The 26,349-nt window shown below is 38.4% G+C and overlaps 1 protein-coding gene across 1 annotated transcript in view; it reads left to right on the top strand.

The window, feature by feature from the left end:
- Positions 1-26,349, top strand: part of POU6F2 (POU class 6 homeobox 2) — a 312,693-nt gene that overhangs the window by 120,435 nt on the left and 165,909 nt on the right. Inside the window, exons 3-4 of the mRNA XM_013955696.2 lie at positions 12,727-12,818; positions 13,765-13,993. Of these exons, the coding sequence (XP_013811150.2) occupies positions 12,727-12,818; positions 13,765-13,993 (321 nt within the window). The remainder of the gene's footprint in view (positions 1-12,726; positions 12,819-13,764; positions 13,994-26,349) is intronic.

Genomic DNA, 26,349 nt, shown 5'->3' with positions numbered 1-26,349 from the left:
TTTGTATTCGTGATAGGCAAGAATGGCTCATTTGGAGCCATCCCAATTTTACACTGTTTAGGTGATGTGCTAGATCCCAGATGAAAATCCGCAGAAAATGTAATTAGTGGAATAAAATTTAGTGCGTATGCCCCAAGGTTAGTTTTTACATTGCAGTGGCTTGGCCATTAATTTTTCTTCTTCTTCTAAGTACTGAAAACAAGAGATGATCAAGTTAAGGACCTAATCACATCACAAAATCAAGTATTATTTTCTAGTGCTCCCAAATCCTTTTTTTTTTTTTCAGCAATATTTTTGAAGGGACCAATCCTCTTTTCATTAAGAAAATAGAACAACTAGTCTCATAAGCTTTGATGGATCGTGATCTGGCAAGACCCAGCTAATGGAAATACTCCCACTGAAATAAAATGGTCAACTTTCTTGAGTAAAGATTTGTAGGATCTGGCTTCTGGTTCACCAATTTTCAGGCCAAAACAAATTTTACAGCCAAGTTATAAACATCTGAGAAATGGGGAGTATGATGGAAACGCTGACACAACCTTAACCATAGAGGCATAAGCAGCACGGTGTTATAATCTGGCAGTGCTGTTTTGACAGCAGTTATGGGATAATGCAGTACAGGCCTGGAGTACTTTTAGCTAAATGTATCAATATGAACCTAATTTACTTAGACCTCCATGTAGTCATTCACATTAAAAATCTCTAGCATTCTAATATATAGATCAAGACATTTTCTTTCTTACTCATATCGGACAGGTATATGTTAAAGTACACAATAAATAGGCAGAGTATTAAATTGCTGAGGCGGTGTTTCTTAAGACTTTTCTTCAGATCACCATTTACTAAACAATATCATAAGAGCTATATATCCTTCAGAGTGTTAATATGTAACCAGAACAAACAGAGGACATAGGAAAGGTGGAGAAAAGTTAGATATATAAGCAAGAAAAAGTGAGTTATTGATTTTATTGACTGGTCTGTTAGCTTCTGACATTGCAATAAAGTCTTATTTATTTGTATACAGAAGACTCAATTACATAGATACATATCATTTTAACAACTGGGTTATTTACAGGAGAATTGCAGCTTCATAAATAATATAGACCGGAATTTCTCAAGCTGATGTTTATCCATTGTTACCTTTTAGGGAGTTATGGTGTCCACAGATATTCTTCAGAGGAAAGTCATTAGAATAACATTAAGTGAAAACAGTGATATTATAAGAGTGCACATGCTAAATACACTAACACATACAAGTCATGTGTTTCAGAATGACTGAAATAAAACCTATTGCATCTTTTTATTCTGTGTACAGCTGTCTTGTGAATAGGAATGTCAATTGTATATATACAATTATGTTAAAGGACTGGATTTACTCTGAAAGCTCTTTTAAATACCATTTTAGCTGAGAAGTCCTTAAGTATGGATATAAGCACTTTTTTGTTTTGTTTTAGTGTTTTAGTCTGGATTGAGTTTTGAACCTAGACATCTCTTGCTGAGGTTAAATTGCATAGTACGTTATTATCTGTGTTTTAGCTATATGTCAACCAGTGCTTTGCTGAAGAACCTTCAGCTAAGGGTAGATAGTGAAAGAAATTAATTAACAGATCCTGCAGAATAGTGAAGCAAGCAAGCTGGGTGACTGTTAATGGAGTGACTGATTGTGACCAGAATCTCACTTGGGACTATATATTTGGTAGTTATCAAAAGTTATTTCCTTCTAGCAGTCCTTCAGTAGCCAGTACGCACCATAATGTTAAGGATGAGGCCAGGTGAGGAGGGCAGGAGCCTTTTGGGCCAGTCTGAGGGTGCAGGGAAGACATGAAGCACCTCTATGCCAAAGACGACACAAGGTTGCCCTGGAGAGCTGAGTCAGATCCCTTCGGTGTGGAGGAATGACGGCTCTGAGCCCCTGGGCACAGGCTCTGCACCAGGGCTACAGCCAAAGGCTAGTGTTAGATGATAAGAGGTCTGTGACTGGAGGAGGTAGCATGCTGGCAATACCTGCCAATGTAACCACTCTAATTTACGTGTTCCTGTGGTCCAGTACTTCTCTGAGCCCGGGGAGCCTAACAGCGCTCTTTGCCTGGGAGGTTAAAAGAGCTGGTGATGGCCTCACAGGAATTCTGTGTTGGCTGGGAACTGAGCCTAAATTTTGCTTTTGCCAGATTAGTGCCTGACCTCTCAGGTCCTTCCTTCTTTTATGGCAGCCATCACTAGCTGGTGGCAGGAAAGGATGGTGGCAGCATTTGCTGCTTCAAACCAACCCTGAGTGTCCTTTGCGTATCCTCAAAGTCAGGGAAACTAAAGGAAGATACTGAGCCGGTGACAGAGATTGCTTCTGTATGGTATGTCAGGTGTACTGAGCCATGTGTAGGCTGCCAAGGGATCTGATGTGTAGGAAAGGTGGGCCCAGGGTCCTCTCTGTGAGCTCCTCTGTGGCCAGACATGAGCCAGCTGCTGCCCAGCTGCAACCCAGCTGTGTTAGAGTGACATTGTGCATCTCAGCTCAAGGTAGCATGTGCAGAGTGCTGTGTGAACACAGCTGTGTGGCTTCCCTAGCAGGGCTGGCTTATGTCTCATCACCTGGCAGTATGGACAAAGGAGTTTGGGTCTGTTTGCATATATACCTCTACACATCATCTTATTTTCTGTAAATATAGCTAGATTCTTCTAAAGGGTTACGTGGTTCACAATCAGATGGTACAACTCTTACAGAAATACAGAATTAGTAAAAATATTTTCTTTAGAAGTATTTTTACTTTTTGCCCAACTACAAATTATGTTTAGTAGGCATGTACACATAGTCTGAGATCTGACATAATCCTCAAAATAAATAATATGACAAATGTTTTGTGTTGTTGTGTAATGGGGTTAGAATAATGACAGGACAATAATATAATAGAATTCTGCAAAGCCCTCACTCTACTTGACTTTAAGTGGAAGTAAAATCTTAGAAACGAGAGGACAATAAAATAATGCTTTGTAAAAAGGATAAAAGAATAATGTTGCCTAAGTCTATTAGTGACATAACACACCATGAATGCACTTAAATTAATAGCATCTTTTACCAGTAGATATTTTTCAATTACTGTAATGCTGAAAATATAAACAGAATAATATAAAAATGAAAGGTATGTAAGAAACTAATTTGTTTAAAAATGTGTATCTTTATATAGAGAGGCATACATATATATATGAACACAAGCATTTTCTTGGATTACAAGCAGTTTGTATATTCCATATAATTTAATCCTATTAGGATGTATCACAGTGCCCTCTCTCATTCTTTGAAGCAAGTTGCTTGCCACTTGGTATTTTGGCAAAGCTAAGTCGTGTGGCTTCTTTTTGCTTATTTCCTTCCTGCACAACATGTTGTTACAAAGAGGTTCTGCCATGACAAAGTGTTACCAACCAGAAGACCTTTCATGCATTATGCCTGTCCTCGGATATGTGCCTGGTATGCGCAAAGCTTTTTAACCCTGCACTGTGCTGTATTCTTAAACCCTTCCTAGAGAATGAATCCAACACATATGAAATCCAGTGGGAGTTTGACTGATGTATTACAGGAACAATGTCCAAATGTTTGTAAACCACCTGGTTCTTTATTTCCCCACAGATCTGTTTTAGTGTGTGAGAAGACCATTTTGCTGGCTGCTGGAGACTGTTTTAGCGTCATTGTCTAGTAAATAGCTGCTCAAATTTGGGAGGCAGGCAAGATGAACACCAACTACTCATTCTGTTTCAGATCTTTTTTTGTATTTTTAGCTTTTGGTCTACAGGGGAAGGAGGGAATGGAAGCGGGGGGACCAGGAGCCCTTGTTGCATGTGGCATGCTTTAACCTTGATTTCGCTACAGTCAGGCTTGGCATAGCTTTCAAGACATGACCTGCAGACTGGATGTTCTTTAAAAACAGATAAATATGAAGTGTTTGGGAAACTCCTAGCAAAAGCCACTTGTAAATAGTCACTACAATTGATTTTGGACAATAATAAAGAGGCAGAACTTAATTCAGTTCAAGATTTACAAGCTCTGGAGGCATGCATGCTATGGGTTTCTGCAGCTCCCAGCCAACTCTTTCATTTGAAATAATGGCTCACCCTGCTGAGAACCTGCTGCAGCTATCAAACAGTACAGGCTGCTTTGGGAGGGGGAGGGCTGTTGAATTTTGTAGCTAGGAATTTCTGAAGGTACATGTGCAGCTAAATAGGTTTATAATGTAGACTTACCAGTTCTATGATTTAGTCTGATCTAGGAGCATGGTCTGCTGCATACAGAGTTGCTGCTGCTGTTAAAGTTTCCCTCCTGGATCCCTACCGGACTCCTACAGTATGCCTCTCTGTGGGATGGCTCTTTCAAGAGCCTCAGTAAATCTGAACAGCTGAACAACCTGTAATGAGACACTTGATGGAGCTGCCCCACAGGGCTGTGTAAAGACCACAGCAGAGAGTGTGAAATTGTTAAAGACCCTGCAGGGATGAAACCAGACAGCGGTCTCCATAGCAAGAGTGATAAACCACTGTCACTTGACCGCTCTCCCAGGTCAGAACACTCCAGTAGGAGTTTACATATATTGTGGGTGCCTTCTGCTGAACCCTGGCTTTCTTGAAGTTGTAAGTGTCAGGTGCTTTTATTGGGTTTAAATGACATTGTCTCCTTAATTTGAATATTCCCCACTCACTGAACCAGGTGATGTGAACCCCTAAACAGGTTCTCATAGGACTGGTGGGACACTAGGTTTGTTTTATGCTCATCCCCTCCTCACCCTACAGTTTTTGTTTTCCACACCTAGGAAGAAGTCAAAGCTTCATTGAGTTAATCTCTTGTTAGATCACATTAGCCACCTTCCTGTGCCCTACCTTTTGTAAGCAAGTCTATCATTGTAGCGTATAAAACCAAAACATATCAGCCATGCTCCCCCTTTTTCCCCCTCCAAAAAAGCTTTCCTTATTGCATGTTACTGATTGTCCACATGCACTGTCTGGCTTTCAGTAGCCTTTAATGCCAGCAGCCAAGCCCATAATGTGTCCATCGTGCAAGGTTCCCCAGGCAAACTGCAGTGCGCATCCTTCTAGGACACCATCATAGCCTACCTTTTGGGGGGGAGGATACAGGAATCTGGGAGGGTAAGTGTGAGGGAGCAGGGCTTTTGGTGGAAAGCTTGCCTTCTGCCCTGTCAGAAATGAAAACGCATACATAAACATCACAAAGAAATGTTAGTTAACTGTAGAAAGATGGCAAACCGTAGCAGTTGTTCCAAAATAATGTTCTTTAATGTGCTCACTCTTTAGCATTTAGTAAGCTTGCAGGATTGGAAAGAAAGGAAGTTTAATTTACAGAAGCCTCCTGCCCTTCTTAGCTAGAGATCAGCTGCCCAACATGAAATAATAATGCATTCAACTGTCCATCTTCTGGTAAGTAACCTTTATCATCATTGCATTCACCAGCACTAACAGCAAACAGTAAGTATGAAATGTTGTATGAATTCAGGGAAAACTGATAGGGTCTTTGTGACCTTAATGTGATTATATTTGTGCTAATGCATACAGTAAAAAAGAAACTAGAATTCTCAATATGAAGGGTCCAATTCATAAAAAATGTATGTACCATTAACAAGGGATTTTTGTGCACCGTATTTAGGGGGTGAAGAAAAGTAGGATGAGTCTATTTTGAATAAAGAACATACTTTGCAATTATATCCTTTCATCTTTTCTGCAGTAGTGACACTTCTTTTCTCACACGAAATATCTGAAGTGGAAGAATATTCATATAGGGACCAATAGGAATTTTTTTTAAGTTGGGGAAAGGAGAAAGAAGAAAAAGATGAGACAATGGAAGAGGAGCAAAAGTAGAGAAGTGAAAAAAAAGTAGAGAAGAATATTTAAGGCAGTTTGGAGAGCTGTATTTTTGCATTATCTGTGATTTTTGTGCCTTTGTATGGTAGTTTTTTCTTTGGTGGTAAATATAGCTGGTGGTTGCCCATGAGATGTTCTCTGTAACATGAATCACTGTAATAACCTGATTTTCATTATAAACAAGTCATAGAGTTTTAATGATATCAGTCTGGATTCAGAAAGATGCAGGTGTGTAAATACAAGCCAAACTCTGTGTGTATGGGTAATGAGCACAGTGATTTCCCCTACTGTATATGTCTTGCTGGAGACTGTTCTTTGGGAGAAAAAAACCCCAGGGACCAGGCAAAGGCAGGATTTAGTGCACTGCTGGCAAACTGGTTTTTGAGCTCTGCAGTGTTTCTGGTGGCTTTGCTATAGCAACTGCATGGCAGTTTCATGTGAGTATAAAACTCTCAGGCTTTACTGAAATACTGAATGCTACAGTCCATGTGGCAACTTTGTGTTATTTGTTTTGATAGCTAATTCAATCCATTTTATCTGCAGGATTTTTAGCTTTTCTATTCAATCCACCATATTGACTTATATGACTAATTTGTCAATATGGTAGACCAATTCTGTGTTTCCTTATCACACCTCATACATTTTCAGAGGTAAATTAGGAGGGTTTTGTACATGGGCAGGGGAAAATTAAGAATGAGAATTTAAGATATGTAAATTGAGACAATGGAGACATTTTGGCATTATGGAAGATAGGAACAGTACTTGGAAGCTTTACTAAAATGATTGGCAGCAAAATAATTAATGATAGCAATAATTATAACATTGTTAGGTTTCAGAGTTAACAGGTGCTGGTGGCAACTCTGCATAGGCCCAGATAGTTCCTGTTCTTACGGTCTGCTTTGCAAAGCTGAAATCGCTTCCTTAAAACAAAAGCCGAGAATCTGAAGCTGAGGTCTTCAGGAAAAGGTGACTGGCTTAGCCGTCTGTGGGAAAACGTGATGTGCAGGGAAGGTTGATACAGTCCAGATGAATGAATTGTATGCCGCATCTTGGTCATGCTTATTACTGGCACTGGAAGAAGACAGCTATCTGGCTACTAAATTAAATATGAGAACTCTGGGCTTGAATGCATAACTTCCAGTGAGTGATTCATTATTCTCATTTAATTTCTGGGCTTGATTTTCCTTACTGAAGTAACAGGAATATCTGCTGTCATAACTATAGGATAATACCAGTGTAAAATGAATTCAGTATTCAGCATAAAATCTCAATTTTCTCTCCTGCAAGTATTGTAAAATTTGGATGTGTTTGTGCAACAGTGTGTAGCAATCTGATTAGTCAGAATTTATGATGAGGTGATTTGAAAGGCTTCCTACCTACATGTCCAACCTCTAGAGCAGCAGAAAAGTGAAGCAGTGAAATTAAGAGCCACAATATGGTGCTGTGTGGCAGAAGGGAGATTGTTTGGAGGCAATGTTACATTTTTTCATTATCAGCTGCATCTTTTTCTTTCAGCTATTAAATTTTGTCTGCATGATTGCTCCTGGTATAATTGCTGACAATTAAGAGTCCACTTAATGAAGAACTGAGTTCATCTTTAATCAGTGGTGATGGACTTTCACACGCAGTACCTGATAATGAGTGTTATCAGTTGGTCTATTTGCTTTCTTTTAAGAAGTTATCTTTTTCTTTCTGATAATAGTACTTATGATCTGTGTCTATATTGTATGCTCAGACAGTGAGTTTATTGGTTTTAAAAGTCTAAGACTATTTTTCTCACAGGCAGTATTTTCGTTTTCATGATTTCATTCTTAAAGCTGTATCTTTAATGTGAGTTGGCTCAAAGAGTAAGAAAAAGTTCTGATCTTGATTTCTTATTGTTACAGTTACTGAAAGATAAATACAACTAATTTAATGGATCATGTTGTAGAACTGAATCTAAGCATTTTAATATGAACTGTTACTTGAAATCCTAGGTTCTTCTATTTATGTTGATTCATTTATAATATTTGCTTAAAAGGTGTTTCAGAAGGATTTGGTTATTCTTTTGGTTAGTGAAAAACTAGTATTACTGTAGTTAGCTGCATTATTAAATTTGATCCTCCTTGTTTTTCAAAGCTTCGAGTGCTGAAGAGAGATGGCCCAGTATTTCACTGGTTCTGATACAAACTCGAGACTCATTAATGTTGAATTCATTTCTTGAAGACCATGAAGAAGTTATGTGTGTCTGGCTCATCTGCTGAGGCCTGTTCCACGCTGTGGTTCAAGGCTGGCACAGCCTTATGCTCAGGTTTGGACTCCATCTCGCCCTGAAGTGTCAGCTTTGGGGGAGCTTTTGGAGCAGGGTTTGGGAGGCGGCACCAGTGTGTGTTGTCCCTTGGTGCAGGCACAGGCAAGCCTCTGTGTAGGCAGCAAGAGGTCCAGGACAGAGCTGGACGTATATGTTTAACATGCTGTCATATATCCTGTAATGATTTTCAGTAAGGTCACAGTTGCCCATGAGCTGTAAGTTCCCTGCAAGAGTCGGTCATGTTGTGTGGCAAGAACCGCTGGGATGGGCACTGTGTCTGTGTGCGGGTTGTTTGTGTTTTGACCCCCTCTTTCCTGAACAATGTTTCTATAGCTGAAGAGATATAGGTGCCTAAATTAGGTTGATTTGCAGATCTGGATCTCAGTCCCTCTGTCTGCTAGTTGCTCACCTGCAAGGTGGGGATTAGAGCATGCCCTCCTTTGTGGGGCTTGGTGAGATGCAGACATGTAGAAGGGAATTATCTATCGTATTGCTGAAAGCATGGGCATACCAAAATGAGCCAAACTGTGGAAAGCCTGTTTATAGTTAGTGCATTTATAGTCTTAATTCACATGAGATTAGGAGGCCTTGAGAGGTGATTTTTTTTTTTCTTCTGTTACCCCTCTTGTGGTTTTCTCATTTTTCAAACCACATGCTGTTAAGTAAGATTTTTTGCTTGTTTTTTTGGATGGGGACTTTTTTGGAAAGGGGAGAAGAAGAAAGTTGCCTTTGTTTTACTTAGGTTTTTTTTAAAAAGTGTTTTATTTTAGGAGGGTTATTTTACAATGTTTACAGTGCACTTCAATTTTTTATTGTGTCATGCCCTCCCAGCCCCTTGGCGGGATGAGAGGTGAACGTAGGTATTATATAATTTATAATTAATTTATGGTGAATCACATATGATGAATGCTACTTATTAAATATTAAAGTCTTGTCTACAGTCATGGCTGTACCACAGTGGTAGCACTCCTGTCTGTTCATACAGTGCTACTGAGCAAGCTTTTTGACTTATGCTGTGATGGCAGCGCACACTTACAAGGAAAGTCTTGGCTCCATGCCTAGGGAAAAGGTGTTAAAGAGGTTTACTTCTATTTTCAGAGTAGGTGCCCTATAACTGCCATTCTCCCTGCCCCAAATGAACCAGGAACCACAGCTATAATGTGAGAACAGTCTCTCCAGGGCGTACTTGAGGGAAGAGGAGGTGCTGCTGGTACCTGCCCAGCTTTGCAGAGATTGCTGAGTCCTCTTTCCTTGCTGTGATATCTGTAGGTGATAGAAAGCTCAACAGCGCTGCAAGATAGCCTAACAGGAGGTAATAGCCTGAATCTGCATGAGTGGAAAATTGAGGCTAGATTTTGACAGCCCGTTTTTTCTGTGTAAGGAATGGAATTTAGGCAATGGAATAATTTACCTACAAAGGTCATTCCAGCATCTGGAACTAATGAGCTCCCAAATAAAGGTGGTATAACTGAGGGGGAAAAAATGTAGGGGATCATGCACTGCCAATTTAGGGGAATGGTCTTAATGAAGGCTTTTTCCAAATTAGTAACAACAAGCCTGTGATTAAGAAATAGCACGTGTAACGTAGGGTGCTCTCAACTTTTTGGATCTTCCAAACTCAGGAGAATCCACCCAGTTGACTTCAGTAGGTAAAAAAGGGAAAGTAGGGTTCTACCACGGTTTTGTGCTGTACTTTGTCTTCCTGGGAGCTTTGACCTACGCTTTTCGCTGAAGATAGCATATGGCAAGGAGCAAATGCTGTGACTGTGTGAAACGCAATAGAACTTAATGCTGAAAATTGTGCTTCACTGTATTTACTACCAGCTCAGCAGGCAATCTGCAGATTTTCCTCCGAGTTTTGAAAAAATCTTGATGCCTGAATGGCTGTTACAGCAGGTAGATTAGAAGCGGGCTAAGTACCCCTTGTAAGTGTATGAGAAAAACAGATATGGGCTTGAGAGGAAATGTGAGAATTTGATTCTGAGGATACAGCATGCGTAATTTCTTATAGGGTGCCATGTAGGACCACATTTATACATGTGAAATTGCACGCTCTTTTACTAAGATGCCTGCGTCACATAGAAAGTGAGCTGGAAGAAGCAAGCAGAGCATTCAAGCACTAGAATAAAAAGATACATCATCTTCAATCAGTGACCATATGAAAGGAATGTAATCCTAAGTGATTCCAATTAGCACAATGCAAAAGGAAAGGAATGTAATTAATTTTAGTTTAATGGGACTGCATAACCTACTTGTACAACACACAGCTTGTGAGATGAAATACTGCAAAATCCTTAGGGAACAGATAACAGAAAACAGTGGTTCTTAGGATAGCTTGTACCATGAAAAAATGCTAAAGCACAGGCATATTTCTTTGAGGCTTCTTATTTATTTGCTGAGAAATCAAGCCATATTAATTGCAGGAAAATCAAATTCTAATAAAGTATTTCACTCCTGTTTTTTTACTTCACCCAAACCTTTCATAGGACAATTTAATGATGTGACAGATTATTAGGAGCTTGTTTTAATATTAACTAAATCATCTGCTAAGACAAAATTCTCAGCCCTTAAAATTACATTTAAAATTTGATTTAGAAGATTTGATCTTAATGGAGAGTGATATATTCATTGGTATTGAGTCTTTGTTCTAATATCACTTTATACATACAGCTGTGATAAGAAGATTTTAAAAAATAGTGTGATATGTGGAAATATCCTAAGGTAAAATTGTGTTCAGCAATGTAGGACCATATTTTGTATAGGAGAAAACCATACTGAAGAAAACCTAGGTTTGGTCTGTTTGATGGCAGCAATCCTGCTAGGATTGTAAGACATTTGAAAGAAACAGCTTTCACTGAATCTTGCATCTCTAGTTACATTTCTTGCTTTTCAAGTATCTCAGATGAGTAAATCACACATAAAAAATGTAGTGGCTGAGTCTCACGTGCTATTAGGCAATTGTTGGAGTCCTCACCAATTATAATAGGTCATCTTATTCTCATTATTAAATGACAGTAGTCAATAAAATGCCAAACATTTTGATGGAATTCACTTTATAAAATGTCAGCAAGTCTGTATGTTTTATTAGTTCCAAATCAATTTAGAAATTTCAATAGAAGGTTTGTAAGCATTCCCAAAGCAATGTCCATTTCTGACTCTCTGAGAGCACACAGAAATATTACAAATTAATCAGATTTTCAGATTTCTGCATAATAGCTCTGCACATTTATTGTTTAATCCCATTCTAAAATGCTGTTATGACTGACACTTTGCTGTAGAGATAAAGTCAATTGAATAATATGTACCAGTCAATTTTATTTGTACCTTAATGTGCTGAAGTATTTTTTTTCACATTTCCATTATTTATAAGTCTGTCCCCTTGGAGAATATATAGAAGAATTTGTTTTAAATGAGCTGATAATACCCTCTTTAAAATTTATAAGTATGAAAGAATCATATCCTTTTACCCTAGCACACCATGGCATGCCAATAAACTAGTTCTGAATTGTCTTGCACTTGCTATTCATAGGACAAACATTGGAAAAGAGGATCTTGTTAAGGTTTACTTAGAATTGGATTTCAACCACGCATCAGAAAAAACTAACAAACTAATGGGGCAAAAGCTATCGTACTAACCAGGAAACCTGAAGTTGTAGCCAGGATTTTCCTTTTAAAACACTGCAGTACTCTTGCGGCTACTTTTGATGCTTGCTGTCATTCTTTGAGCTTCAAAGATAAATGTGGGCCTGATCTTGCCATCAGTGCTGAAAAAGTTTGTGAATCAATGAGTCTTTCCCCAGGAGGGACTGGAGGATCTGGTTGTAGGTTTGAAAAGAACTTGGTACTTTTCTTGCACCTGATAGGACATCTTTCTTTCTTTTTCTTTGTAAAATCTGTTTTGAAGACTTCAGCAAAATCCAGTGGGGCTGGGTTATATTCTGCGCTCAGCAAGTCATTAGTGCCAGCATATAGTTCATGTTGGATATTGATCATCTCAATAAATGCTGAAAAGCCTTGCTTTTGCAGAATTTTGCTCCCCCCTTGCTTTAGAAGCCAAGGAGAGTAGCTGTCATTTGGAGGAATACTTATTTTCAGTTTATGTAGGGCCTTTTATTGTGCCTAGTGTCCTTTATTCTGCCTTATTCTTGCCTCAGTAAGTGGCATAAGAAAAGACTTTATTAAGACACAAAGTAGCTGTGACTTGATTGTTTTTCAGATAATTTTTGCTTTCAGGAATTAGAATGGCTGATGCTCACCTAAGCATAAAAAATGCAGTTCCCACACACGCAGAGTGCTCATGTACTGTATGTAAATTGATGTATAATGCAACCCACATTAACTGGGTTGATGATAGCTTCAGTTTCACCGCTGTCAGATTTTTGTATCTCCTTGAATGAGCTGGCTGGTCTGAATGAATGTTAGCATAATTTATGCAGCTGATAAGTGATTTGACTGCTTGAGTTATTGATAAAGCACTTTAGCATATCATTTGCAGCTTGATGTTATGTGACATCACAGCAGAAAGTAATGTGCCAGTCCCCAGGCTTGATATTAAGGTAGATTTTCTCTTTGAATTCTAGAGGCCAGAGGAAACACAGTGCTGTCTGATACAAGCACAGCTGACCAACACCAACCCAGTCAGTCCCATCCTGCGTTCCCCGTTGGGCCCCAGGTCAGTATCTTTTCTTTAGACTAATTGAAACATATAATTTGATGAAAAGTAAATAATCATGAATGATCATCATTTATCTGTGTAATATAGAAAATGCAATTCTAAGCTGTTTAGCTGCATTTTGGTGTTACAAAAAGGTAGTATCCGTGTGTCATATATAGGTTTTAAAAGGTATTTGCTAAGAAAGGTTAGCTTTTTCTGTGCTTTTCTAAAATAAAGTATAAGCACTTTGGCATATTTAGGAGGTTAAATTATTTGAACTTCTTATGTAAGTTGTTTTTGAAATACAGGTCATGATTTAATATTAAAAAGCTAGTGCAATTTTAATGCAGCCTTATTGGCTCTGACAATTCTGCATGTCACATACAGCTCCTGCATTAGTAAAAGCATTTCATTATCTTTTTTGCCAGGTATTTTTTTTCTTTGCAGCAAAATTTTGGCATAATAGTATGACTCTGTACAAAGTTTTAAAAGATTTTCCATATCATCATACCCTGAGAAGATACTTAATGGTCTAACCCACTTCACAGTACAGTCTGCCTGCAGTCCACATAGCTTCTGGCAATAGTCACTGTAGTGTGTTTAATTCTTACCAATATACAACTGGGAAAATTTGGGAAATGTTTGCAAGTACTTGTAGGTTGGCTTGAATTAGGCCTTCTTGTGTTGATAAAATATCTTTGGTGTATGTGTAATGAACTGTCCATTCTAGATTCAACTGGAATTGCTCCCATGCTACATGACTATTAGGCTTACAACTTCAGTATATCAAATTTGTCAAAGCATTTTGTGTTGGTGAAAATGTATGCTTTGAAATACTGGAAACGGTGCATTGTAATTGCATGTCTATGCTGTACCACTAAAGCATCGCAAGCAGAAGAGGTATAGACATGTAACATTGAGCCAAGAACAGTAAAATAGGCTTACTCTCTGTGTTTCATTACAGCCATTACTGACAGCCCAGCAGTTAGCCTCAGCGGTAGCAGGGGTGATGCCAGGAGGCACTCCAGCCCTCAATCAGCCCATCCTTATTCCTTTCAACATGGCTGGACAGCTGGGTGGCCAACAAGGACTGGTCCTAACTCTACCTACAGCTAATCTCACCAACATCCAAGGGCTGGTAGCAGCAGCTGCAGCAGGAGGCATAATGACTTTGCCATTGCAAAATCTACAAGGTAAGTTGTGTTTAGCATTTTTGTAAAGGATTCTTTTGCTTGTTTGTTTTGCTTTCTCTCCCTCTCTCTCCCCCCCTCTCCCTTCCTCCCTCCCTCTCTCTCTCTCTCTCCATTTTAAACAGTGATCTCTTTGTCCTGTGTAATGCTCTTCTTGATACTTATTGAAAGTTAATACTTGGATTGCTTTTGAATACTCAGGAGATACATAAAGGATATTTGCATTTTTATAAAAAGGCATTGGGGGGTTGGTTTTTACATTCTGCAGATCAGTACTGTAAGGTACTTGAATGGTTCGTTAGTCTTTTCTGTCATCAGCGATCAATGTTCCCTACTCACAGTTCACTTTAAAATTTCAAATGGCAGCATGAAGTCAGGTTTTCTGTTTAACCACTGCTGATTAGGGTATGTTGAATGAATAGAGGCAACTAAAAACACAGTGGTGCCTCAAAGTCACGTTTTAAAAACCTTTTATTATAAAATCAGAGTTACCTCAGGTAGCTGCCATTAATGTTCAGGGTATGCATTCTCATTCCTCATATGTGAGGTCAGCTTTACCATAGCGTTCTGCCATCCACTGGACCCTCTGAGAATGGTCCAAGTCACTGGAGGAGCTGCATGACTCCAAAACTAGAGCAGTAAACAGTTAATCTGTGTATCCTCCCTGTTGTCTGATCTGTACCATGTCTGCAACAGGTCTGCAGTAGGATATGTGTTGTATTCTCTTTATGGACTAAAATTAGGCTGAAAAGTAGTACTGTGAGATACCATATACCTGTTTTTCCCTAGTATTCTGTGCTGTTCTAACTGTATGTCTAACACAGTTAGAAACAGTACTCAATCCAAACATATGATATAAAATACAAATGTATTTATTTACTACTCCAAATAAGGTTGCTGCTGAACTGAATTGAACCAAATATAGCAAGATAAGTATTAGCAAAAATCTCACAATTGAATTGCAAGAACAGCTTTAATAGAAGTATGCTAAGGATGTGACTATCCAGTGTGAAAGTGATGGCGGTGTGGGGAAGAAGTATCAAAATACAGCTTCAGTTCTTTCAATTTTTTGTATTTATTTATTCTTTATTTCTTGCTGACATAAATGGTAAGAAAAGTTTTCCACAGACAAAATGGGAGTTTTATTAAATAAATGCTCGTGCTGCACCCTAAGTACTTTTCAGGTGATTAAACTCTGGTTGCTGATGATGACTTAATGGATGTTTGAATCACCATATCCTACAGGTTGTGAAACAGAGAAAAGGAAGAGACAGCTAATGTGTAGAACAAACTCCCTACAAACCACATGCATAGTACTCTCACCTGTTGGAGCAGCTACTTGCCTTTACCTTGTGCATGTTTTAAAATTTAATGTCAACAGACCTCTCTTATCATAGTTGTAAATGGTTTTCACTTTAATGTTTAAAATAATGTCTCTCTCATACCATTAAGCTGCACCGAAGAACCTGTCATTCATAAATCAGATGAAAAGGACACACTAATGCACAAATTTTGCTTGTTTAAAATTTGAGAGTGCATGTAAAGTAGGGAACTGGAGATTAAAAAAATAATGCAGGAACAGGAGTGGGTAAAAGCAGATATAACAAAGTGAAGAGGAAGTGGCTTTTTAGTGTAGGTGGGTGATGAAATCTTAATGAAGAAACAAGCATTATAAAAACATATCTTTCCACTCTGGAGTGTTCCAGGTTATGGTTGCTGTGTATGTAGTATTATAAATAAACATAAGCTTGTACAGTTCTTACATCATTAATTCACCCTGCATTGCAAAGCTGGAGAGTGGGGATTAAGCCAGGCAACCTTTGCTCTTTAGTTTAGCCATGGGTATATAATTCTTGGCTAAAAGGTGCAACTCCACTGCCAAATAAATTTTGCAAGCAATGACCTGATCAGTTGAAAAGTCTTCCTCTATAATTCTTACTTGTACGTGGAAGTATAGGATCAAACAGGGACTTGTTGGGTCATCAGGTGCAGTTCCTCTTCTGTGGAGACAATCATGGCATCCTTAAAATACTGGAAAGGAAAAGGACCCATGAATTCAGTTAGCTGCTTCTGTACACCCTCTGCCCATGTGCCTCACATACTTTGTATGTACACTTACAATATCCAAATGAAGAAAGGCAGTCCCATTGCCCACTTTAGTTGGGGGTGGAACTGATAGGCAAAGAAATGAAGTGACTTTGTCAAGGTAGCACTTAAGAGCCCTGAATCATGCTGTATGCTTTCGTTACGTCCTATATAGCCTATTACGCTATGCATGTGTAAATGAAAATAAGAGTCAGATGAGAATGCTGTGTTTCTAGAGAACATCTTGCTGTGTGGTATCATTAATTTCATTGAATGTGACTGACCTCTGCTCCCAGGATCATCATAGAGAATGTGTGTTTCATAGCCAGCATTTTTATAGGTATACTCACAGAAGCCTTTGCATCCACATGGTTTTGGTAATTCATGCCCTTTCAGAGAATTCAAACCAGATTCATCAAACTTCACCATACCATGGCCAATCTAAATGACTGGGGGACATGTTTTCATGCTCTTTTCTAACCTATCTTCTGTACTCTTCTTGTTGTCACTTCTGCTGTCCCTGAATTCCCAGAGCAGTCAAGTGTAGATGTCCAAAGCTTCTGTGAGCTGGGTCTTTTCTGGTTTTGTTCTTCTCTTATCATTAAACTTCTAAACCTCTTTATCCCAAACTACCCAAGCTGGGTACGCAAAAGACACCCTGAAGACTTCCTGAATAGTGTATCAATTCAGAAAAGTTCTGATCCAGTAGAATACTTGAACTCATACTAAATGTTGATCAAGGGAGTAATCTGACCAAATTTGGTGTGATTCACATAGCTGCTTAACCGTGGTTTTCTTCTTAGAGACTTTCAGATCTGGTTCAGTGTCATGAGACCTCAGGGTGATTGGAGAAAACAATGAAGAATCTTACTTGTGGCAAGAAAATAAAGCATTCGCTGATAAGAATCATATTGGAGATACGTTCAGTATTTGAAACAAGAGAAAACAAAAGTTCCTTTAAAAATTCAAGACATTGAAAATTGAGAGATTAATGATATGGAAATTACTCACATAGTATAACTTATTCAGTGAAATTACCTGCTCTTCAGTTGTCAATTACCTATAAATAAGGTCTTTTTTTCACGTTTATTTATGTTAAATTGTTCAGTTGCTATATGGTCTTGATCCACCACTAAGTCAATAGTTTTGTTGCTGTAAGTGAAGATAGGTTTAGATTGTAAGCTTCTTTGAAAACTATTTTTCTTGATATATGTTTGATTATTCTCTGTTCATTACACTATGTCGTTTGTCACACACGCTGCTATACCATTTCTGTTCCCTGAGCAAATAAGTCAAATGCTTGTGAACAGAAGGAAGGAAGATGAATTTGTAAATTCTCACAGTGAATACTTGCACATTTTCACTGCCTCATATTAAGCAAATTTAATATGCACAAGAAATGTGCAAAGAATAAAATTTACAGAGATGCTAGGGGCTTGTGGCAGAACAGAGCCATCTGCTTTAGACTAAACAAACATCTTCGAACATAACACAGATTTACCTGTAGAACTTTGACTTTCTACCAACAGTTCTTTGAACAAAACGTTAAAATCAACAACCGTAACTTTTTACTGGAATCCACTAAAAGTACCGAAGATATGAGTTTAAACACCATTCAAGGAAGCTGTTGGGCCTGTTTCCAGGCACAGTTACAAACCTGTTATCCCCTCACCATTTCTTAGAGTTACACCTGGAACACAGGAGTGTTTTTCTAAACAGCAAAAATTTTGGAGGCGTCACACCAACAGTTGTGAGCTTGTGGGAGGGGAGGAAGTGAGACAGGTACCCTACAAGACAATGTGTTGCCAGTCTGGCTGTCTCCATTTTTACTTTTAGTCCATTGCTTCTTAGCCCATCTTTATTGACTGATACAGAAAACATTGTCAGTTTTCCTTTTATCCTCCAAACAGGTATTCATCAATATTCTTCTTTCAGTTCTTGAGAAACTTTTCTCTGGACTGAACAATTTCAGTTTCTGCAGCTCCTTTTCCAGGTCTCATCTCTCTCAAGTTTTGGGGGTTTTTCTCCTTTTCTTCATTTTAGTTATCCTTCTCAAGGATCTCTCCAAGGGACTAATAGCTGCTTAATGTCACAGTATTCAGTATTGTCTGGAAGGTGATATTCATGGAAAGGCATACTCTCATTAAGCCCATCTGCTTTTTCTGTCCAAGTATAACATTTCTGGATATCTGAACAGGGAGACAACGATCTGGGGCTGAGTTTGTTCTATATTGTTTTCTTAATATATGTTTCTGGCCATTTGCATGCATGTTGAAATCGCTGAGAAGGGGAATCTGTTTCAGTATTGAGGAGTTGTTAAAGGTCTGTCCTGTCCTTTCATTCACTTGAATGACAGCCAAAGCAGTTTTAGTTAAAAAGTTAAAGTGTTTTAGCTATCCTTTTAGTATGGCATATATGTTAGAAATGAGAAAAAACTACCACCAGGTAGTCTACCAGCTCACCACTAGCTACTCACAGTCCGTGGATAACAATTTGGGAGTCTCTCTGCTAAGGGTGGGCCAAAATAAATTGCATCACATGACAATGACACAACAGCGTTTTAGACTTCTCCACTATTATGGAGCTTGGATGGTACTTGAACCTCAAAAGGAATGAACAAGTCGGAAATTCCAGACTCATAGCACTGAAACTTTGTGTATTTTATTTCCACCACAAACTATACTGTTTCTAAAGTGGATGTCAATAATTTATTTCCAAGTCAGAGTTTCTCAGTCTTGAGTTCTGAAAGAAAAGAGAACAAACTATCTCCCCGAATCATTAGTGAAAGACTTCAGTGCTGAAAGAAAGCCTTGCATGGCTGAAAATGTGAAATCATTAAATTACATTATTTAAACAGCAACAGTCATATTTTAGCTGCAATACAATGGAAGGAGAAATGTATTAAACATCTTGAGAGCTAGGAGACAGCCATTAAAATGCACTGATATTGGTAACACTAGGCAGAGATAATGGTAAAAGAAGTTAAAAAGGTGTTTTTTTTACTTGGAGATCTGATCAGTCAGTATAAATGTTGAGTAAAGACATAATGGTAACAGATGGGGAAAATGTATTGTTTACATTTATTAGATCTTGTTTCATCTTAACATAGATTTGTTTCATTAATTGCACAACAGATAAAGTAAACATACACTATCCCCATTTCCCCATGTACACACAGCTTAAAAATCAGAAATCAGAAAGGTGTGAAAAACAAGAAAGACAGAAAAGAAATAAACTACAAACCTCAATTGCTCACTGATCTAGAGTCCAAATTCCAGTTTTAAGAACATTTTCTGCTTTTAACTAAAGTGATGCAGTCCCTATTCATTTGTATTCCCCTTCAAGTAACATGAAATAGCTTTCAGAGTCTGCAGAAAGGCAGTGTTTCACTTATGTATTTTAATGAGCACCCATGTCAGTAATAATCAAAATGATTTTTCACTTAGAGGAATAGTTTATTCCCAGGTACTTCTTCACTGTACTGACATAACCAGAACAAGAATAACAAGAACCAAGAAAAGGAGCTGCATTCGCTAGCAATTTCAGTGAAGCCCTCAAACCAAGTATACCTCCACTGATACTGTGTAAATGCTGCACATAATACGGTCACTGTGAAGGGCTCACTTACCCAGAGATGGGGTTAGCTACCCCATAAGACTAACCTCCTTACCTTACTGCATGGAAACAAATAGAAGTTTGTGCATCCTTCGGTGTACTGTGGCATGCACAGATCGCCTGCGGCTTAGCAAGCCATGCAGCAGGTTTCCCCAGGCTCCTTTCCATCGACATATTTTAGGGGAACTGATGCTGCAGGCAGAGATCCCTAAAGACAGAGCGTGTAGAAGGTTTTATGTCTCCAGCTGGTCTCCCAGGAAGCATATTGCTTGGGATGCCTAGTGTTTGCTTTTGGGAGAAAGGGCAAAGCTGCTTTCCTGAAGGAAATATAGATAGAATCTTACTGTTTTTCTTTTTTTCTTTTTTTCCCCCCACTTTTCAAGGCTTCTTCTGTGGGAATGACCCGGCCCCATGTTAATTGTTCATCTTGTTCAGTGGCAAATTGCTACCTTCACAGAGGAAATGTGAAAGGTTCAGGACTTTATTAGCTACTAGTTGTTTATTGATCACTCCCAATGTGTTAGCTATTTGTTGTTTGTATTTTCTGCCCCATAAGTTAAAGGCTACCTTCAGAGACATTAAAATGCGGTAGTATTAATGTCTGTATGCTCTGTTGTTGTCTTCCACCCAAAATAGACTCCAGATGTGCCTGTTTTTTCACTGGAAAGGGTTATGGAACAACATCAGTGAGGAATAACAAAGTGAAGCAGATCAAACTAATTCTGAAATTTAGAAGTTCACACCTACTTAAACTTTGGAGGCCAAGTTTTGGCAGAGTTTAAGTTTCCAGACTCATATGCCAAGAAGCAGATGGACAAGACAGAAGTAGTCTGCTCTTCTACTAAGTTTCCACCAAAAACCCATTGGTTCAGTATCCTCTGACAGGCATGACCTGTAGGCTAGGAGTTGTGGAATGATTGGTATCTGAGACCTAGTCATTTATGGGAATGTACCCCTTTATTCAGCAGCAGATATCCTCCTAGCCCTGCCTCAGACTGATATTGCTTCTGGCAGGGATATTCTGTGTGCAGGATTGTAAATGAAATTTCTGTCAACCAGAACATGGATGCATTTTAATGCTGCTTTTAAAGTATATCTTTGCACCTGTTTCCAGGAGCCTTTAATCTTCTTCTTGAATTTAGACCGTGACAATTTAAATTAATGTAGAGAAAACTCATTCCAATAATGTTAAGCACTTAACTTACTGTAATCTTATAAAATCCAAGAAATTTCAAATGCAAGTAAAAATCTTGGCTAGTGTTTGTCGCTCTGTTCTTCACTTCAGCATTGTAGCATACATGCTGCATGCACTGGTGGATCACATGCAAATAGATAGGTACATCCATATGGTATATGCATATATGACTCGTATGCTGATCCAAGACACCTAACTACAATACAGTGAGCTATAGAAGGGTTACCATGATGAATTTGCAGCCTTCACTCTTAATTTCCTTGCCTTGGTGGATTTAAGTCAGGCATTTATAGTCTTTGTGGTTTAATTTCCTTTGTTTTTCTATGGTATTTGTATTAATAAAATCCCTATGATTCATGTTTTAAAAACTCCCTGGATACAAACTTGCGTTCCTCATAGACCAGCGAGATTCTAATCAAGCACATATATATTTAGGGACTCATAAAAACAACAAAGTCTTTATTGACCAACTGGGTTTACGGGCTTTTTAATAGTGCAAATTCTGAACCCATGGAACATACAAGTTAACAGCCTGGGAGCCAGGTTTTTTTAATGAAATTTCTTTAAAGTCTATGTGGTTCAATACATTAAATGGAGGGCTCTTTTTTTTTTTTTTAATTGTCATGGAAAGTTCTGAAGATGCCTTGTGACTTTACTATTAAATCTTAAAGTTTATTCAACTTGAGACATTCTACAGCATCTTTGGGGTTTTTCTGAAAAAAAAGACTCTGCCCGCCACTGAGATTGCTTTAGAAATAGAAACAGAACCTGTCTGGTGACATCCAAAATGATGAAAGTGAAACTTGTGTGATTTGTTCGAGTCTCCAGACCTCTATATGATGTTATATCCTTTGGGTAGAGTTCTGCACTCATTTTACCTTGGTCTCATTTTGTTACCTGATCCCTGAAGCTGCTTACTTTCTTTGAAGGCTCACAAGCCTATTGCTCTGACAGATTTAGTAGAGAGGACAGTCGCAAAACCTGTGTTCTCTTGTATGCTCCACCCCAGACTTCCAGTGTGATAACGGACAATTCACACACATCCTCTTGACTCTTTTCCCGCCTGTAAAGAAATGTGCTTGTATGCTTACCTAGAAGGTGGCTTAGGTCACTATGCTTTGAGCTCCTTAGACACAGCTAGATCTTTGCTAAATGTCATTTTAATTCTTAAGTTTTGTGGTGGTTCATAAACTTAAACCAGGCTCTTTAGTGATTTCAGTATCTGGAACTATAAGGTGAATTTTCCTTATCTGGGACCTATAATGACCTCTTCCAACCAGCAGAAGGGTTGGAAGTTTCCATCAAGGCTAATAAGATCCAACACAGTTTGGTTCCTAAGTTTATTGCTCGTCTTACTTGGTTTTTTGCTTACTTATTTTAACATTGATATTACTTTTGAACTTACTCAGCTGTAGATTCAACCTATTTTACAGAATCTTTCTTCACTTAGTTGCTATATTTTGCTATCATAAATTATCCAACGTTAGAAGAAAATCTTCAGCTTAAAAACAAGCTTCTTGTCTCAGTTCCGTAGTTCGGCTCTATTCAAGTCAATGCTGATGCTTTGGATTTACAGAATCTGACCCTTGGGTATCTTTCTCTTTCCATTTCTCAGATGGCATTTCAGTCTGTCTCTTTCCTCATCCAGTACTGTTTGTATCAGTCCATCCTTATATTCCAGCTTGATTTTTGAAGTTACTTACCCCCCAAGTATTCCTGAATGTGTTTTGTACTTTGTAACTGATTTCCCATTACATCAGTAGTAATAAATGAAGAATAGGTGAATGTCTGGTGGTGATAAACCTGCTGTAGTTTTCCTAGTATATTGGGTTTCTGTATTTTAGAATAAGCAGTAGAAACAGGACATGAATCCTGTCTAAAAAGCAATAATAGTAGTACATTTTTAGGAAATTCACTCACTGGCAACCTGAAGGTTGATTCTTTTATTTTGTTTATTTTTAAAAGGATAAAACCTCTCAAGAACAAATTTCGAACATGTTCTGTGAAAACTCTGTCTGAACAGAGCAATCACTTTCAGATTCTCTCTTTGAGATTTTAGCCTTTCCTTTCCTGAATCAATGTCTGTGAATTGTAACAGAAGACAGTGTTCCCCACTCAGCACCCAACATGATTAAAAAATATTTGGACTCAGTCTTTTTTTTTTTTCATTTTACTGCTAACAAAATCAGTTCTTTAAATCTTTGTTTTATCCCCCTTTACTGGAATATTGGTAGTTCAAAGTTATATCTTATGAAATTACATTTATCTAATATGAGCACCTTGCCCAGTTGCAACCAAAATTAAAAGTATATACTATGTTCCATTTGTCAGAAGTTTATCATGGGTTGTAAGTGTAAGATTTATCAAGTGTATCTTTATGCATTTATGTTCCCATAAGTGCCATTGCTTCAAAATTTCTTAGTAGTATTTATATATATTCAACGTTTGACATCAGATAATTTGAGTTTGCTATGTTTGTGAGATAACATCACAAGGGAGAAAGTTGTATTAAATAAATAATAGAAATAAATTTTACGTTTCCATATATTTCAAAGCTAACGCAGCTAACATTGGAGTGGAATGGTAACGTGAAGACACAATGCTGTAATTTGATTGATTTGTTTTGACAGCAGCCAAATAATTGAGAGTGAAAGGTGTCAGCACAGATGAAATATTGTATAAGCCACATTCAGAAGGCAACCCCAGCAGCAACAGCAACTGGAGTTTTATTTCTTTTGATATCGCACTGTTACTCACTTCCAGTTTATTATAAAACCATGAAAGGTACGCAACTTTCCATATGAGGGAGGCTTTTGTGGAGAAAATAGAAACAGAAGTTTGTCAGGTACTTGAACAATAGATGCTGACAATGGGATTTATGATGGATGAAGTAAACAAGGGTAAATTATCTTAATCTTTCCCCCTGGTTTTCTCTCTTTTTTTAATCCCTTTTTACAGGCTACTGCTTATCTGGCATCTTACCTCTAGCTTGGAGGGTAAGTGACTCTCTCCAGAGCAGCCATCAGTGTCAGTCTATGCATTGCCTGGCAGGGGATTGCTGCAAAAGCAGTGCTGCTATTACCCTCCCCAGCAGTGATACTTGTTTTAGTTCACCTCTCTTGCACAGCGAACGATACCCATTCTGGCTAACCAGTACAGGATGAGGCTTTCGTGTATTTGCATCATGGCATCCTACTGCACTGCAAGGAATATAAAGAACTGTAGCAACTTTTGAACCCAGGAGTGTAAGTCTGCAAGTAACCTAGTACAGAAGGTAGCTAAATAGACTAACTGAAATAATGCCTGAAAGCAAAACAATTTGAAAATCACTATTGGTCTTCCTTAAAGGCACACTGAGCAAGAGAAAGGGGCATGCCTGTAAACGTATAAACTATAAAGCTTCCTTTGTCCTGAAGTACCATTGACTTCAGTGGGAGCAAAACTCCAAGGTACAGTTTGAATTGAAATGTATATATCCTGCCATTCATTTCAGAAATGCTCCACTAAGAAGACACAAGTCGATGTGAATGACAAAGGCTCTCAGTAATGAGCTCTTGCTCATGCAAAACAAAACAAACTATGACAACCATCATGTTAACAAGATCAGGAACCCTTGTGGCTTTGTAATGTAGCATCTAATCTATATCTCTACCTATACCTATACAAATATAATTATCTTGCTTGGAGAAAAGTAAATAACAGAGAAGGATGAGATTTCCAATACAGAGCAATTTATACACAGTCACATTCTACTTACATTCTCTTTGTCTCCCAATTTTATCATTTCATAAATGGCATGGTAGAGATTAAGAAACTGGGGCTGAGAAAGCTAAACTTACTGGTATTAAAAAAAGGTTGTGTTCAAGTGGCAAAGGAAGGCAGGAGGTAACCCATTGTTCATAAAATAAATGTCACTGTATGGTAGGCTGCATCTACATTAGGATTTTAGTTTAGAGCAGTAGTGCAGGTTTGAAATGAATCTCCCTATTTTCACCATTTGCCTCATGTTAGTATGATGTGTGCAGACTGGATTTCTTCTGGAGGAAACTAAACTACAGGCCTCAGTCCGGGTGCACACCAGATGCTTTACAGAGCCAAGCGGAGACACAAACATCCAAACCTATGATTGGCCCTTGGACAGCTTGAGGCCCCGTACCTTCAGTGCAGGAAACCAGAGTAAATATAGTCCAAAGTAAAAACCCTAAACTGCATATAGAGGAGATTAGAGGGACTTAGCACCAACTGCCTCCGTCTAGTGATCCACTGATGCTGCACCAAATTACTTTCTAATGTTGACATAGCCTTAAACTTATATTAGTGCTTCAGAAAGAAGTGATTGGTGACTGATACATGCAATAAATACAAATCCTACATTATTGATGATTCAGAGCAGTATTATTTAGGAAGAGGCTTCTTTCAGAGCACTGAATGCCCAGGTTACAGAGTCGCGTAGCATATGTAATGAATAACACTCTACCATAAGCACCTCCAGAATTAAATGTAACTTGGCAGCTCTGATTTTAGCCACTGGCAGCTGTAATGTTCTGTTTAGTAACTGTAGGTAAAATGCTCAAAATGGAATGCCTAAATGTTTACATATATAAATCTACTGATAGGCACTGGAATGGGCCCGTAAATGTCTAAATCTGAACTTGCGATCTGTACTTGCTAGGATGGGATTCATGGTGGAAATGCAGGCTTCCCAAACATCATGTTTTTTTGTATGCATGCTAATCTCCTCATCAAGAAGTACTCAGAGTTCATGAAAACATGGGTGGTTGAAAAGACTGTGAGGAGTACATGTTTTTTTTTTTCTTTTTCTTTCCAATATGCCTTAGGATTTTTCTTTTCTTAAATCCCAACTTGTTGCTATGAGCATTGTGCATCTACTTCTACTGTTGAGGGTTCATCTAGGCTTCTCATCCAGGAGCCTCTAGCCAGGCCATGGGATAGAAACTCCTCCTGCAGAATTATCTCACAAAGTAATATAAAGAGGCAGAGGATCTGGTTAATGGAAAGGCACTTGAGTGTCTGGCCTGCTTTCTGGCCACAGTAGTTGGGATGCCTCTTTGGTTGCTCACCCTTGATCATCAGACGCATTTGCCAATCCATTGCTGGCTGAACAGAAAGTCGTTAAAGAAAACTTGTGGGACAAATAAAAAGACAAATGATGCAAAACCTCAAAAGCGCAGCGTTCCAGCCCTTAGCTGGCCAGGAAAATAGGAGAAAAAAGAAAAACAAAAGAATAGTAAGCTAGCCACCTGATTGAACCAACTCAGAGGCAGCTCCCATCTTGAATATTTTTGTGGGCCTTTTATTGATTGGTCAGATAACCCAGCCAACTAGTAGTTTGCTTAGCTAAAGATAAAACAGTTAACTTAAAAAACTTGTTTGAGGACCAGACAGGTTGTCTTCATAGTAATCTCTAATCCATAAAGATTCCGTTGACTATTAATAGACATGT

The sequence above is a fragment of the Apteryx mantelli genome, chromosome 2 (genome assembly GCF_036417845.1).
Source record: "Apteryx mantelli isolate bAptMan1 chromosome 2, bAptMan1.hap1, whole genome shotgun sequence".
NCBI classification, from domain to species: domain Eukaryota; kingdom Metazoa; phylum Chordata; class Aves; order Apterygiformes; family Apterygidae; genus Apteryx; species Apteryx mantelli.
Note: the sequence above shows the minus strand (reverse complement) of the source record. Positions and strands in the feature narration are given on the sequence as shown.